General features: G+C 57.5%; 1 protein-coding gene across 3 annotated transcripts in view; it reads right to left on the bottom strand.

Moving 5' to 3' along the window:
* The window catches only part of USP7 (ubiquitin specific peptidase 7), a 52,680-nt gene extending 39,274 nt beyond the window's left edge, over positions 1-13,406 (bottom strand). The window contains exon 1 of one of the 3 annotated variants that reach the window (XM_037507619.2): positions 13,304-13,406. In XM_037507619.2, the coding sequence (XP_037363516.1) occupies positions 13,304-13,385 (82 nt within the window). In that variant the 5' untranslated portion in view covers positions 13,386-13,406. The other 2 variants (XM_054693849.1, XM_054693852.1) reach the window with 2 other exon arrangements.
* Positions 13,407-13,917: the final 511 nt, after the last annotated feature.

The following is a 13,917-nucleotide window of genomic DNA, read 5'->3' as shown; positions in this document are numbered from 1 at the left end:
GTGCGACGGTGCTGAGTTAAAGCAGAAGCCCTGAGCTTGCATCACTCATCCTAACAGACCGCCTTGCAGACACCTGCGCATGGGGGGTGGGCCCCACAGGCTGATACCCGACTCAATGGGTGCCAAGGTTCCCCGGTGCCTGCTGACACATTCCGGGACTCCAGTGGGGTGCCTGAGAGTTCTAGTCATTCCAACTGTCTCCCCGGAGTCTGTGCTTCTGACCAACTGGCTACAGTTTAGGGGTCCCTTCGGGAGGGGCTCCACTACAGGCTAAGGCTGGAAGTGGTGCGGGCCCCTGTGGTGCCATTCCAGCTCAGCCTTGCCTTCCCCACTCCCACCACCTTCCCTGCAGCCCATGGGCCTGGCAGACACCAAGCACCAGACCCAGAATGGCCAGGCTGTGTGTGAGCAGCTCCCACTGCCACAGCCCCGCCCATGCAGGTGGACCTCTCTGCGCCGTGCTGCTACTCGCTGACACACACAACCTGCCCTGGGCTGCCAGTTCATTCAATTTAGCAGCAGAGAACATTCTAGAACCATGAGAACATGCCTTGCTTGAATCCAATATAAATCGAAAGTCCCCTATGGGGTGAAGGTGTGAAGAGTGTCCCACAAAGGGACGAGCCGGAGGACATTTGCTGAGAGAAAGCAGGGGACAGAAAAAGCCACCTACTGTAGGGTCCCGCCACTTCCAGGCAGAGCAGAGACAGGGGTGGGGAGAGACCCCAGTGAATAACGAGTTCATGGAAATGCTGGAAACTTGATGCCATGAAGTCTCAACAGCTCTGACCTCACCAACCCACTGAGCTATGTGCCTTAACCTGGTGGTCGTGAAGTTTGGGAACCATGTCTCAATAAAGTTGCTAATTTGAAAATCATGGTGATTCCGAAGGCATTTAACAGACTTACAGGAGGCTGCATGGAAATCTGACCCGGTCACCAAAGCAGGTAAAGTTAAAGCTAGTTGGCATCTAACACTGCTACGCCAGGCAGCAAGCAGGACACAGCGGTACAGTGCGTTTGGTCGGGGGGGGGGGGGGGGGGGGCACACGGCACTGTTCACAATATAGGAAGCAACACAGCAAGCCCCCCCCCCACCCCGCCAGACCCTCCAAATGGTCAGATGCTGGGAGAGCAGCTGGTGCTGCTACTCCCCAGCCCATCTCCTCAAATCCCCAGGGCATACCCCTAAAGGCCCCTGAGGCCCCGAACTTCCTCACCATGCCTTCCCCACAACTCTTTCAGCCTCTCCTCACTTGCAGGACCCTCCCTGCTCTCCTCCCGGGGCTCTCCCTCCTCACTTTCTGCCCCGAGGTGACTGTTCATGTGACCCGGCTGTAGCTGCAGACCTTCCTCAAGCCCTTCCAGGAGAGACGGCTTTATTCTCCCCATTCTTGGGAACAAGACTCCCACCCATTGCCTGGAGCGGTGACTGCCAGACAGCTGAGCTGGGGGGTGGTGGGGAGCCCTACCTCCTGGGTCATCATGGAAGAAAAGCTTGGTTTTCCATTATTCTATTTTTTTTTTTTTATAGAGGCATGTTTTTTATTTATTTATTTATTTATTTGTTTGTTTTTGTTTATACATGCACTGGGTACAGTCAGAAGTGCTGGAGGGTGAGAGAATTCACCAGAGCCAGAGCGGGGAGCAGAGCAGGCAGAAGGACCGAAGTGCACTGCTGAGGGGAGCAGCGGGCGGCAGGAGAGGTCTGCGCGCCATATGGGGTCCTCCTCCGGTGGCCGGGGAGCAGCCGGGGATCGAACTGGTGCCGCAGAGGCTGCGGGCAGCTTCACAACCCAGCGCTCAACCGCTGCGCCACCGGGGAGGCCCGGTTTTCCATTATTCTAAATGGTGAGTCAGCCAGAAAGGCAAAGCTAGACCCCAGTTCCCACAGAACTTCCTATGAGGAAGGTGTTCTCGGCTGTCTGTCCAGTTCGGAAGCCAGAGCCACGTGTGCCCAGGAGCTCCTGAAATGTGGCTGGTGTGACAGGAGCTGGATTTTTACATCTTAATTTTAATAAAATACAATATTAGCCACATGTGGGTGAGCAGACGAACTGTGGCTAGTGAGAGTTAAGAACTGAGTTCTTGACTTGATTTAATTCTAACCAGCCACGCATGACTGGTGGCAACAGCAGTGACTTGACAGCAGTCCCGAATCACGCCATCCGTCAGAGCCTCAGTTCACCAGCAGAGCAGGGGCAAAGTAAACACGTTTTTGTTTTGAAATAAAATTATATAATCCGGTGCCCGTTGATATTAATGGCACAAAAACAACCTTTTGAAAATTATAAGGGCCTCCCGTGGTGGCGCGGTGGTTGAGCCCTGGGCTGCGAAGCTGCCCGCAGCCTCTGCAGCGCCAGTTCGATCCCCGGCCACCGGCGAGGGTCCCACATGGCGCGCAGACCTCTCCAGTCTCGCCCGCTGCTCCCCTCAGCAATGTGTTTCAGTCAGTCTGCCTGTTCTGTTCCCCGCTCTGGCTCTGGTGAATCCTCTCACCCTCCCATGCTTGTGACTGTACCCAGTGCTTGTATAAATCAATCAATCAATCAATCAATCTTTAAAAATAAAATAAAAATTATAAGACTTAACTTTTCAAAAAAAAAAAAATTTTTTTTAAATAGCCTCCAGCTCCCAAGGAAATACTGGCCACGACAGAAAAGTCCAGATTTGTAGTACTAATTCTTCCTCTCCCCATGCTCCACAGGGTGATTCATTCCCCCGACTTTAGAACAACCCCAGGGAATTTTAACAGCTCGGTGGGGACCAGGCTTTGAACACCCCGATTCCCATCGTACTGGCACCCAGCACTGTAGGAGACGACAGATCCACAGGACCCGGGCCTGGCAGCCCTGCCTCTGCACTTGACGTGCATCCTGCCCCTGCCCACCAGGCGGCCCACAGGTGACCTCGCTTATCTGTGTCTTCCCCAGACACCCCACATCAACTCGCTCGGGGACCTCCCCTTCCACCTCCCCAGCGGAGTTTGGTGTTACTGGTGTGTGGGCATTTGTTCTGCAGACATTTTTATTCCTGACCAAGCTCCTGAGGGAAAAGTTGACTCATCTTTTATTTCATCTCCTTCTCAGACACAGCCGTGACAGTAACTCTCCCAGATCCACTGGGTGCACCTGCAACCACCCATCTCATGTCCAAAAAGGCGAGCTTTTGTGAGCTGACAGAAATGCAGAGCCCCCTGCTGGCACAGGGGAGAGGGGAGGGCTGGGCCTTGCACTGGGTGCACGGGAGACACTGGGAAAAGGCCATGCTCACGTATGCTTTCTTCCGTCAGCAAATGAGCAGGCGCGCACCTGAGGCAAAGCAGGCATGCGCGTCTGTACTTTCTGACTGCCACGATCACTCCACAAACTAAGTATGTTCCCCAAGGTTACCTGTGACAATAGCGTATTTTTAAATCATGCTCAGGGAAAGACCCCAAAGGAAAATATTCAAAAGATGCCACAAAAGCCAGGTGCCCTGGCCAAGTGGAATGAGGAGAGCAGCCTCGTTTCTTCCCACCTCTGCCCAGTGTAGGAATCCTGAGGCTCCAATACCTCTGACCCAGTTTTCCTTCCACTTTGTGAAAGCTGCTGTCTTAAGAAACGAGGAGACTGAGGTGACAGGGAGGAGACAGCTGCTCAGGGTGACACAGAGGAGCAATCATGCCTGGGCCTTCCAGGGGCCGGGAGAAGCTCACCTGTGCCGTGGTATGGAGGGGCCTGATCTGGGTGGGTTTAAGGTCCTCTTGGCCAGAGGTGCTGCTTGTGCCCTGAGCAGCGGGGGCCGGGGGGGTGGGGGGGCAAGACCTGGCCTTCTGGAACCTCTCTCCACATACCCAGAGCCTGAAGGGTTTGCTTCTGGGACGATTCCTTTTGGCTCAGGATCCTATTAAAGACCTGAATCTCAAAGGAGGGAAGCGCCAACTTTTAAGATAGAGTATTTTTGTCCTGTGTCTTCTCTGCCACCACTTACACCTGCTGAATGCACAGGTGGCCCCGCTGTTCTTGGCAGTAATCTACTTTCTATAATCAAAGCCTGTGGTGAACCACACAGAAACACCCAGACTAGGAAGCCCAACTGTAGCTCACCATGTTGGGAAGGCCAGAGAAGAAACATGGGCAGGGCCTCCCTGGTGGCACAAGGGGTTAAGTCTCAGTACTATAAAGCTATCAGCAGACACTGTGGCCTGAGTTCGATCCCTGGCCAGGGAGCTGGCCCACATGGCGCAGCAGACCTCTCCTGTCTTGCCCAGAGTGCCCTCTCACCCCCACCCCCGTGCCTCTGGCCTGTACCCCAGCTCTTGTATGCATAAATAAATAAATCTTGGGGGGGGGAAGAAACTTGGGCAAAGACAGGAGGGGTGTTTCACTTGACGGCAGAGACACTGCTCTCCCGGCCACTGGGTCCACCGGCTGTGATGTAAACTCACAGGAGATCGCCACGGAGCCTCTGCGGCTTGCCGGGCAGTGTTTCACTTGCCTGGTGCCCCGGCTGCCCTGCTGTAGAAGGGCGTCAGACAGCTGCAGGGAGGCAGGCAGTGCAAGGGCAGCCCCCCTACCCCCCACCCCTCGGGCAGAGTGAGGGTCCTATGTGAGGGCGAGTGGCCACCACCCACAGCCTTGAGGCAGCCCTCTCCGGGTTCAAGGCTTTTACTGGGCGCCCACCGCTGCCTCCTGTCTGCTGTCTGGGCTATTCGTTTCCAAGTGCTGCTGGAACAAATTACCAGCAACTCGGTGACTTAAAAGGCACTTATTCTTTTCCAGTTCTGGAAGTCTGAGGTCTCACTGGGCCAAGCTCAAGGTGCCGGCAGCACATAGTCCCTCCAGAGAAGATCTGTGTCCTTGTCTTCCTCACCTCCCCAAGCTACCTTCGCAGCGTGCCCTCTGTCCTCCCTTCCTTCGTGGGCAAGGACCTGGTGATTCCACTAGACCTGCTGGGTGCCTCTGGGGAACCAACTCGCTGTATCTGGGGATCCTTAACTTCATCACATCTGTGCTGAGTCAGGTTACAGCTGCAGGCCCAGGGCTGGGACGGACATCCCTGAGGTCATTATTCTGCCTGCTAAACCTCCAGCCCCAGAGATTAGATCCTGAGCCATTGCACCGCCCTAACCCCCTCACCCCCCCCCCCCGCCTCCAGTCTTGCTCCCACCCCATCCCTCTAGGAAGCTTCGGCTGACCCATCCCCGGGGCCACTACCTCTCTCCTTGGGCATCAGGAGCCCTGCACGAGGCTCCTTCACGCTCCAGCGGTGGTGTCCGGGGCCCGCCCTCAACCTGCCCAGCCAGGAAGGTTTGAGGCTGTCTGATAAGGAACAAAAACCCTGCCCCGGGTGAGGGAGCTCTGTGGCCACCAGGGCGCAGTGGAGTCAGGAGCAGCCCGATCCCCAGCCACATGGACTTGAGACCACAGTGCCAAGGGGGCGGAGCTAAAAACAGGTGCAGACAGGTGCCCCTCTGTGCACTTCACCCGTATGAACCAGGCCTGGGAACTTACAGCAGCCCGCTTTCCTCAACATGCAAGCAGCCTGGGTGTCTAAGGGTGTTGTCAGACTGGTGTGGCCTGGCTGAGGGACAGGTTACATACTGTGAGAGTTCAGGGTTACTTTGTTAACTGCCACGCAGCAGCAGACAATCCGGAGTCCTGTTTCTTTCAATGCAAGATGACTTAGCCAAAAGTTATTGGATATACTGTGGACGCTGTCTACAGATAATTTAGAAAAATCGCTTTCAAGGTCTTCAGCATTCTTCGCAGCAAACCTCTGTAGCACTGGATTCATAGGAGTATTAGCAAAACAAATACAGAAAGGGCTTGGATAAACATCATCCTTTGTGCAACAGGAATGCCATTCACGTGCGCAAGAAGCGACATTATTTGTTATTTTAGAAACTGTGTGCCCCGTTCACAAGCACACACCTGCAGGGCTTTTTACATGGGAACTTCTATGTCACACAAATTCTGTTTAGCTGCCTCGGCAAAGGATGACGTTCCGAGGGTGACGGTCACCAGGTACGAGCGGCCACACACGGACGTGCAGCTTCTCTTCCCATCAACATTCATCTGTTCTGAGTAGAACGAGTGACACGCACCTTTACATTTTCTGAATTTAATAATAAACTGGGATTTATCTCGTCTGTCTTTCATTTCACTTATTAAAGAATCTGTTCTCTAAATTTCTACAAAAATAATGCCCTCAGTGGGCTGAACAGGAAAGAAAACCTGGTTTTGGCCACCAGCAACTGCAGGAGCCATGCTCTGCAGCGTCTGCCTACAGACTAGCCTAAAGTTTCTAAGGCTCGTACTCATCTTAATTTTGCTTTTCCAGGACACACTGTACTTTTCCAAGGTAGCCAGAAAGAACTTTAAGTCAAGGGCCTGACCAAATGGGTCAGATCCACAGCTGGAGCGTCGCTCTCTGCCCCGTGGGCCGACGGTGCCTACACTGCCCACTGTGGCGGCACCAAGTGGACGCGCATGGACGCCTGCAAGTAGGCCTGTCAGCCGAGGAAGGGGATTTTGAACTTTCAACTTAAAAAACTGCTGCCAGATACAGGGTGTCCCCCATCTTCTTAGACACACATCATCATCATCTCCTGTCTGCCTTCATCCCTGAAGATGAGTGGCCTTCTGATAAAAGATGGGTCTAAAGTCCGAAGACAGGGCCTCCCCGGTGGTGCAAGGGGCTGGCTAAGCACAGCACTGTGAAGCTGTCCACAGCCACTGCAGCACGAGTTCGATCACTCAGCCAGCCAGGGAGCAACCCACATGGCGCAGCAGACCTCTCCTGTCTCACCCGCTGCTCCCCTCAGCAGTGTACTTCAGTCCGTCTACCTGTTCTGTTCCCCACTCTGTCTCTGGTGAATCCTCTCACCGCCCCCCCCCCTCCACACCTCCGGTCTGTACCCCAGCTCTTGCATGCATAAATAAATAAATCTTTAAAAAAAATCAAGTTGGAAGACAAACTGTTTGCTCCTGTCAGTACCAGGAGGCCACACAAGTCAGGAGACACACCCCCTTGTCACGACTGCACCCACATTTTTGAAAGGGAGCAGCCCAGGGGGCCACAGGAACCCCCGCCCCTCACTCCAGCCGGTGTTCATGCTCAGTCCTCACCCGCTCTTAAGAGACGAGGGGGTGAGAACCTTTGGGGAGAAGGGTCAGATGGCTAGTCACGGCCGAGATTATGGCATGCAGGGTGTCCTTATGCACTTCACACAGCTCGTGGTCGAATAATCTGTCCTCCAAGGTGATCTTCTCCCAGCTATAAGAAAGAGCAGGCGCTTCAAACGACCCCCTCACACGACTCAAAAAGAGGAGGGCAGGAAGGCCCACCACATGAGGGTGCTGAGGAGCATACCTGTGGCTTGTTTTAAAACAGCAATTAAGAGCCTTGAAATATAATTTATTCCCCAAAGTCACATTGATGAAACGTGCTTGCAACTCCAGCTACATGGCCACCATCTTTTCAGGAGGGCTGCAGGGTTCGCTCGGCCTTCACAGCAGAGCTCTGCCGCACGGCCTCTCTGCAGCCGGGAAAGCACCACTGCCGGGAGGCAGAAGACTAGCCACGAGAGACTGGTCACCACCCAGACATGGTGGCTATGCCCTGGGCCGTGAGCACACTCTCCAGTCGCTTTCCACACCGGAGGTCAGTCCAGCTACTTATTGTGAGAGCTTTAGTAGCCTTTGGCCTCCCCTGAGTGAACCGGAGCTGGTACCCTGCTCAGGACTCGGGCCTGCCAGTGTCAGGATGGCAGGAAGGCCCCTTTATTTAGTCACTGGCATGGACTTGAAACCAAGTTCAGCATATTCTTTGCCAGGCAGGCAAAACTTCAGCACTGCTGTGGTTGGTCACACAGGGAAGCTCCTCCTCAACCACTCTTAGATTCTCATTATCCAAAAAGCCAGGCAGGCCTCCCATCTCGCACCTCAGACACAACACCATCCCACACTTCAAACGACAGGCGAGCTTAAGCGCCTTCGGTGAGGTGGCTGCCCTAGTGCCGCGCTCGGGCTGCCTTCCTTCTGGTCTGGATAATCCCACCCTGGCCCAGGCCAGAGTGTTTCCCCAGGTACAACTTGTAGTGTGCCCCTCCCCCCCCCCCCGCCCCATCCCCAACTTCCAGGTTGAAATTACCAACCCTCAAGCAGGCCTGCTTCTTCTCAAGAGAATTGCAACACGTCTGACTGCTCACGAGCCAAGGCATGTATTGACTTACTCGAAAAAATGGCCTAACTGACTTTCTTGCCCACGCATGACACTGGAATCCTGCTCTTCCTCCAACTTTCCTAAGCCCAAAGTAGTTCAAAACAAGAAGCTTGTGAAGCAGGTGGCATTTAAAGTTCAGCTCTGCCACAGCGCAAGTCAAGAAATGCCTTGTTAGGGCTCTCGGTGGCCAGAGAAACACTGGCTTGCCTTGGAAATCAAGCAGGAGTACCCAGCCCACATCGCTCACCCAAAAACCCAGCAACTGTAACAAAAAAGAATTTTAAAAAGTCACTTATGAAGGTCTGCCCAGTCCTTGCATGGAAAACAGGCCTTTCTCTCCAATGGGATCAAAACCCACCGTTAGAAGCAACGGACGTTACAAGCAATAAACCGAATTAGCAGCTCTCGGAGCAATGCTGGTTTATGGCTGCGGCACCTTTGCTTTCACACACCCCCTTGCACAGGCCACCTCCTGTACTGCCGTTCAGCCTTCGAATTCCTGTTTTAGACTCACGATCCCCCGCAAATAAACTGAACAACGAAGGGGCGTAAGAGTCTCACTACCGGGGCGCGCACCCAACAGCGGGGAAGGCAGGTGCAGGGCCAAGGTTCCCTCGGCTCTCCGTCCACCAGCACGGTCTGGGAGAAGGGGCGTCGGAGTGGGTCTGAACCCCTTTCCCCGGGGTTCATGAGCTGACTGCACTCTGGGAGAAACCGCCACCAGCTCTGCCAAGCGTGAGACCAAAAGCCCAGGCTGCACCCCTGCAGTGTGCGTGCGTGCTGGGCACCCACAGCACACAGGAGGCCATCGCGAGGACCCCAGGGCCCAGGCCCAGCATAGGCAGCACCACTTCCCCTCCAGTCCTGGGAGGCCCAGGCTGACCTGTCTGGCACTGCAGGGGGTCAGGGTGGAGAGAAGCAGAGACCAGCAGAAAGCGATTGCAACGTCCCAGCATGAGGCAACAGGAGCCTCCGCGGGGTGGTGGCTAGGTAACAGGATGTGGGGACCCGGACAAGAATTCAAGACTGACTCCCAAAACCTGCAGGCTCCGTGACCTGGTTTCCCTGCTCCAACCCGCCTCACAATCTGTCAGCTCCAAGGCTAGCTGCTCCCACCCTGGCGGTGCCCGAGCAGGAAGGAGCTGAGCAAACTTCAGCAGCTGCCTCACCAGGCACCTCCTCGATTACCCATCATCTCTGGCTGAAAGTATCAGACCCTCATCCTTACACACCTATCAGGGCACCAAGCCCAGGATTTCAGGATTACAGCTCAGACTGAAGCTGGTTGTGGGTGAGGCTGGCGAGGTCCTCTACTGAACCCAGGGTATAATTAGGCCACACTCACCACAGGGTAGTTTTGCATGCCACCCAACAGCAACTCACCCCACCTGTGGGGCCTGCCACACTTCAGTGCCCCAGAGGGCTATAGCCCGGTCTGGGTGCCCCGGTCTCACCACCATGACAGCAGCCCTTGGCCCCCCGGCCCTGAGCCCACATTCCCACATGCTGTGTCTTTACTTCACGATAACTTCACAGGCTATGCTTGACCTCATTTTCCAGATGCAGAAACTGAGGCACCAACAGCTTGAGCAAGGTCTGAGCAGTCACAACAATCAAAAGGCAAAGTCCAGGGCCTCCCCTGCTGGCGCAGCAGTTGAGCGCTGGGCTGCGAAGCTGCCTGCAGCCTCTGCAGCCCCGGTTTGATCCCCAGCAGCTGGCAAGGGTCCCACATGGCGCGCAGGCCTCTCGTGGCACGCAGACCTCTCGTGGCGCACAGACCTCTCCTGTCGCGCCCGCTGCTCCCCTCAGCAGTGTGTTTCGTCAGTCTGCCTGTTCTGTTCCCCACTCTGGCTCCGGTGAATCCTCTCACCCTCCCGCGCTTCTGACTGTACCCAGTGCTTGTATAAATAAATAAATAATAAAATCTTTAAAAAAAAAAAAAAAAAGGCAAAGTCCATCTTCAAAGTCAGGCCAGGCCCTCCGCTGGCACATCCACCTGCCTCACTAACTTTACGCCATAGTTGTTCCTCCTTTCCCCAAGAGATTCCACAAAAAAGCGGGAAGTAAAAAGGAAAGCCCATGCTTCTTCCCACATTTGCTATCATTTATTTGATGACAGGTAATCAAAATCAGCAGCCTCAAAGGACCAGGCGCTGACGGTTCTGTGGGGAGTGCAGCCTGGCCCATCAGAACGTCAGGACCACACGGCACTGGAGTGGGTTGTTTCTAGGTTTGGCCTAATTTCTTCTACACTTTTTCCAGCTCTCCCAAGTCAAGGCTCATTCTGTTGCTTCACAAAAGCAAGAGTTCTTTTACCAACTGATGCTCACGTGAGGAAAATCAATACTCTCACATCATTTCATCCTTGTCTTGTTAGCGTGCTATTTGAAAAGACTACGTGTTAGCCAGGCAAGCTCAATCTGATGGGTACATGCATGCAAGAGAACGCCCTCTGACTCCTGAGCTTGCCTCAGTGCCACAGTCACTTGAGGTTCCATCCAGCACCTCGAGATTAAAAGAAGAAACCCACCACTGCAGCCCCCCAACAATTCCCAAGCCCCCAACAGCTCGTGGTCCCAAGAGCAGTGGCCCAGGGATGGTAAGAGGCAAACAGAACGGTGCGTCCCGTCTGTCTCAGGAGAGATCAAGCTGACAGAATGCATGCTTGGGCGGGAGAGCCGCAGAGCAGGGACCAACCTCAGCTGCTGGCGTCTGTGCCGCAAAGCAAGGCCTCAGGAAAACTTCCTGTTGGTGCGGCGGGGCCTAAAACACAGACCAGATTAGCACCTCTCCCAGGACTGAGGGCAGAGGCCTCCGCAAGGCCTGCACCGCCTGGGAGTTCACCGTGAATAAACAAAGTGCCAAGCAAATTCATTCCAGGCCAAACCCAAACACCGCCACCTCCACAGTCCTATTTGCCTCCCAACTAGAACTGGCTACTTTGGCCTTACAGGGAGCACGTGGTTCCGACCCAATGAACTGCCAACAGCTCCCCCACCCCATCTTCTCCCTGCACCCGTCATAACTTTCCTAAGTGCTCAGAACAAGGTATATTTTTAAACAACTAATCCCAGCATTGTTATTCCCCAGCACACATGCCAGGATTCTGGGGCGTCCAAGCAAAAGCAAAGGCGATCCCAGTAAGGTGGAGCAGGAGGAGAGCAAACCAGCGCTGCCCTATTGATAGGAAAGAACAACCCACCAAACCAGTCTCCCAGGCTCCTCCGAAACCACCCTGCCTAGGAGGGGCGGGCGGGATGCTCCTCACTGACAAAGCCTTGCCTTCCTCAAGGTGATCTGAACCCAGACAGGTGATTCTACTGGGGTAGACGCAAGCCAACACCAAACAGGTACAAACCACTACCAAGGTCGGGCCAGGGCTGATAGTCACTAAATCCCACCCTCCCGACTTCTCAGTGGGAAGAATTCTTTCCTTCTTCCTGATCCTAAACTACAACACAGAAACCCAGTGCCCCTCGTTAGGACAGGGAAGGCAGGAAAGGCTGAAAGAGGATGCCTAAGACACAAGCAGCTTTTTAAGCTACACATCTACGGGTGCAGATGTGGCCAACCAGGAGCCCGAGAAAGACGAGGCACTTCAGGATGCGGAATCCCTGCGACAGAGCCCCACTTGAAAAAGAGAAAATGAATTTCTGAAGTTTAAGGAATCATCATTAGTAGCAGAAACCTCTGCTATCCCGTCAGAGGCACTGGCACAATCAGCGGTTTCAGTTAGGGATCACCTCCCAACACAGACTCCAAGAGACGCCACGAGTCGCGAGCACCGAGTGTCTTGAAAGCACGCGCACACTCCTGGGAAGTCTTCCACCACTTCTCTACACTCTGTTCTCTTAGAAAGGTCCTTGAAACTTGTGGACATGACTCTCCTCTCCCCAACGCCCCGGTCCTGTCTCTCAATACGCTCAGTGATGTCCGTGTCTGTGACTTCTCCTTGGTGTTGAGAAAAGTGGTTAAGCCACACGTGGGAAGCGGGCTGGCCCTCTTGGCTGGATTTTTGTTGTCACCGGGTGATGTTCAAGAAGGAAGCTGACAAGCGAGGCTGTGTGTTGTGTGGCATGAAAGGCAGACAGAGAAAACTCGGCAGTGCACTCCCCTGCAGCCAGCTGGTTTCATCGCACCTGCCAAGCCCTGCGAAGGGGCTGCCTCTCTGGGGCCAAGTGAAATAGATGGGCCGGCCCCCCGCGGGGCCTCTCCTGTCCCCCACTGACTGACACGCTGAGGACCACCGGCAAGGGCTTTCTGCAGGCATCTCCGCTTTGCCTTCTGCAGGCTGGCACGCCGTGCTTCTCAGTGACCATCCAATTATTGGCAGTAAGGGATGCACAGGGGAATACCAGGTAAGGCCAAGCGTTCCCTACCGGACAGACGATGCTTTACCTGAGCGTCCCCGGCATCGCTACTCCTGTCTGCACCCCCTGACCTCTCGCTAAAAGCCAAACAGGAACAAAGCACCCCGTGCCCCATTCATTCAGGTGCCCCCGGCCACCCTGCCCGGCCGACCCTCCGGGTGGGGAGAGAAATTCTCCTTCAGGCTCCCCCGACCGCCTCCGAGGCGGCCCGCGGGAAAAGCCGGGCGCCGGGCCCTCTCCCCGCGGCCCCGACAGCGCGGGCGGGTGGCCGGGGAGGCGGCCGGCCGCGCCCCGGGCCAGAATGAAGTTCCCCCGGCCGGGGCGGGGCGCCCCCGGAGCCCCGACACCCACCCGGCCGGGGCCCCGCCGCGACGCGCCCGGGCCGCCCCTCGCAGGTGCCTCCCGACGGGGCGCGACGCCCGGCCGCGCGGTTGGGGGGCGATCGGGGGCGCCCCGGGCCCCCCGGCGGCCGAGCCCCGCGCCCCCGGCGGCCCGGCCGCGCCAGGCCCGCCCCGCGCCCCGCCCGCCCCCGGCGGGCCCGCGGCGCTTTGTGCGGGCGGCCGGGCGCCCCCGCCGCGGGCCCCGCGGGCCGGGCCGGGCCGGGCGGGCCGGGCCGGGCCGGGCGGCGGCCGGAGGCCCGGGCGGCCGGGCCTGCGTAAAGATGGCGAGCCCCGCGCGTGGCGCCGCGGCCCGGCCACAATGGGAGCGCCGGCGCCGGGCCTCACCTTCCATCTCCATGTCCTCGGGCTCGCTCAGCTGCTGCTCGCCCGCCTTGGGCTGCGGCTGCGGCTGCGGCTGGTGGTTCATGTCGGCCGCGGCCCGGGCCGGGGGCCGGGGCGGCGGCGGCGGCGGCGGCGGCGGCGGGGCGGCCTCCTCCTCGTCCTCCCGCGCGTCGTCGGCGGCGGCGGCCCCGGGGCGGCCCGCGGCGGGCGGCGGCGGCGGCAGGGAGACGCGCACGTACTTGCTCGCGATTCGCCCAATCTCGGCGCCGAGGCGGGCGGGCGGCCGGCGGGCCGGGCCGGGCGGCCTCGTCGCGGGCGGGGGCCGCCGCCGCCGCCGCCGCGGGGCCCGCCTCCCGCCGCCGGGGCCGGGGCCGGGGCCGCGGGGCCGCGGGCCGGCCGGGGGCGGAGGGCGGCCGGGCGGGGGCCGCGGCGTCAGCCCCGCCTCGGGCCGGGCGCGGCGGCGGGCGGGCGGCCGCGGGGCCGGCGGGCCGGGGCCGGGGCGCGGGCGGGCGGCGGGCGGCGGGCGGCGGCGGGCGGCGACGGGCCGGCCGCGCTCGGGGCGCTGCGGCCTCCGCCTCCTCAGCGGCGGCGTCGGGGCTCCGGCGGCGGACGCGGCG

The sequence above is a fragment of the Talpa occidentalis genome, unplaced genomic scaffold (assembly GCF_014898055.3).
Source record: "Talpa occidentalis isolate TD23 unplaced genomic scaffold, MPIMG_talOcc4v2.1 talOcc4.12, whole genome shotgun sequence".
Classification (NCBI taxonomy): Eukaryota; Metazoa; Chordata; class Mammalia; order Eulipotyphla; family Talpidae; genus Talpa; species Talpa occidentalis.
The sequence above is the reverse complement of the archived record's forward strand: the minus strand, read 5'-3'. Positions and strand labels throughout refer to the sequence as shown.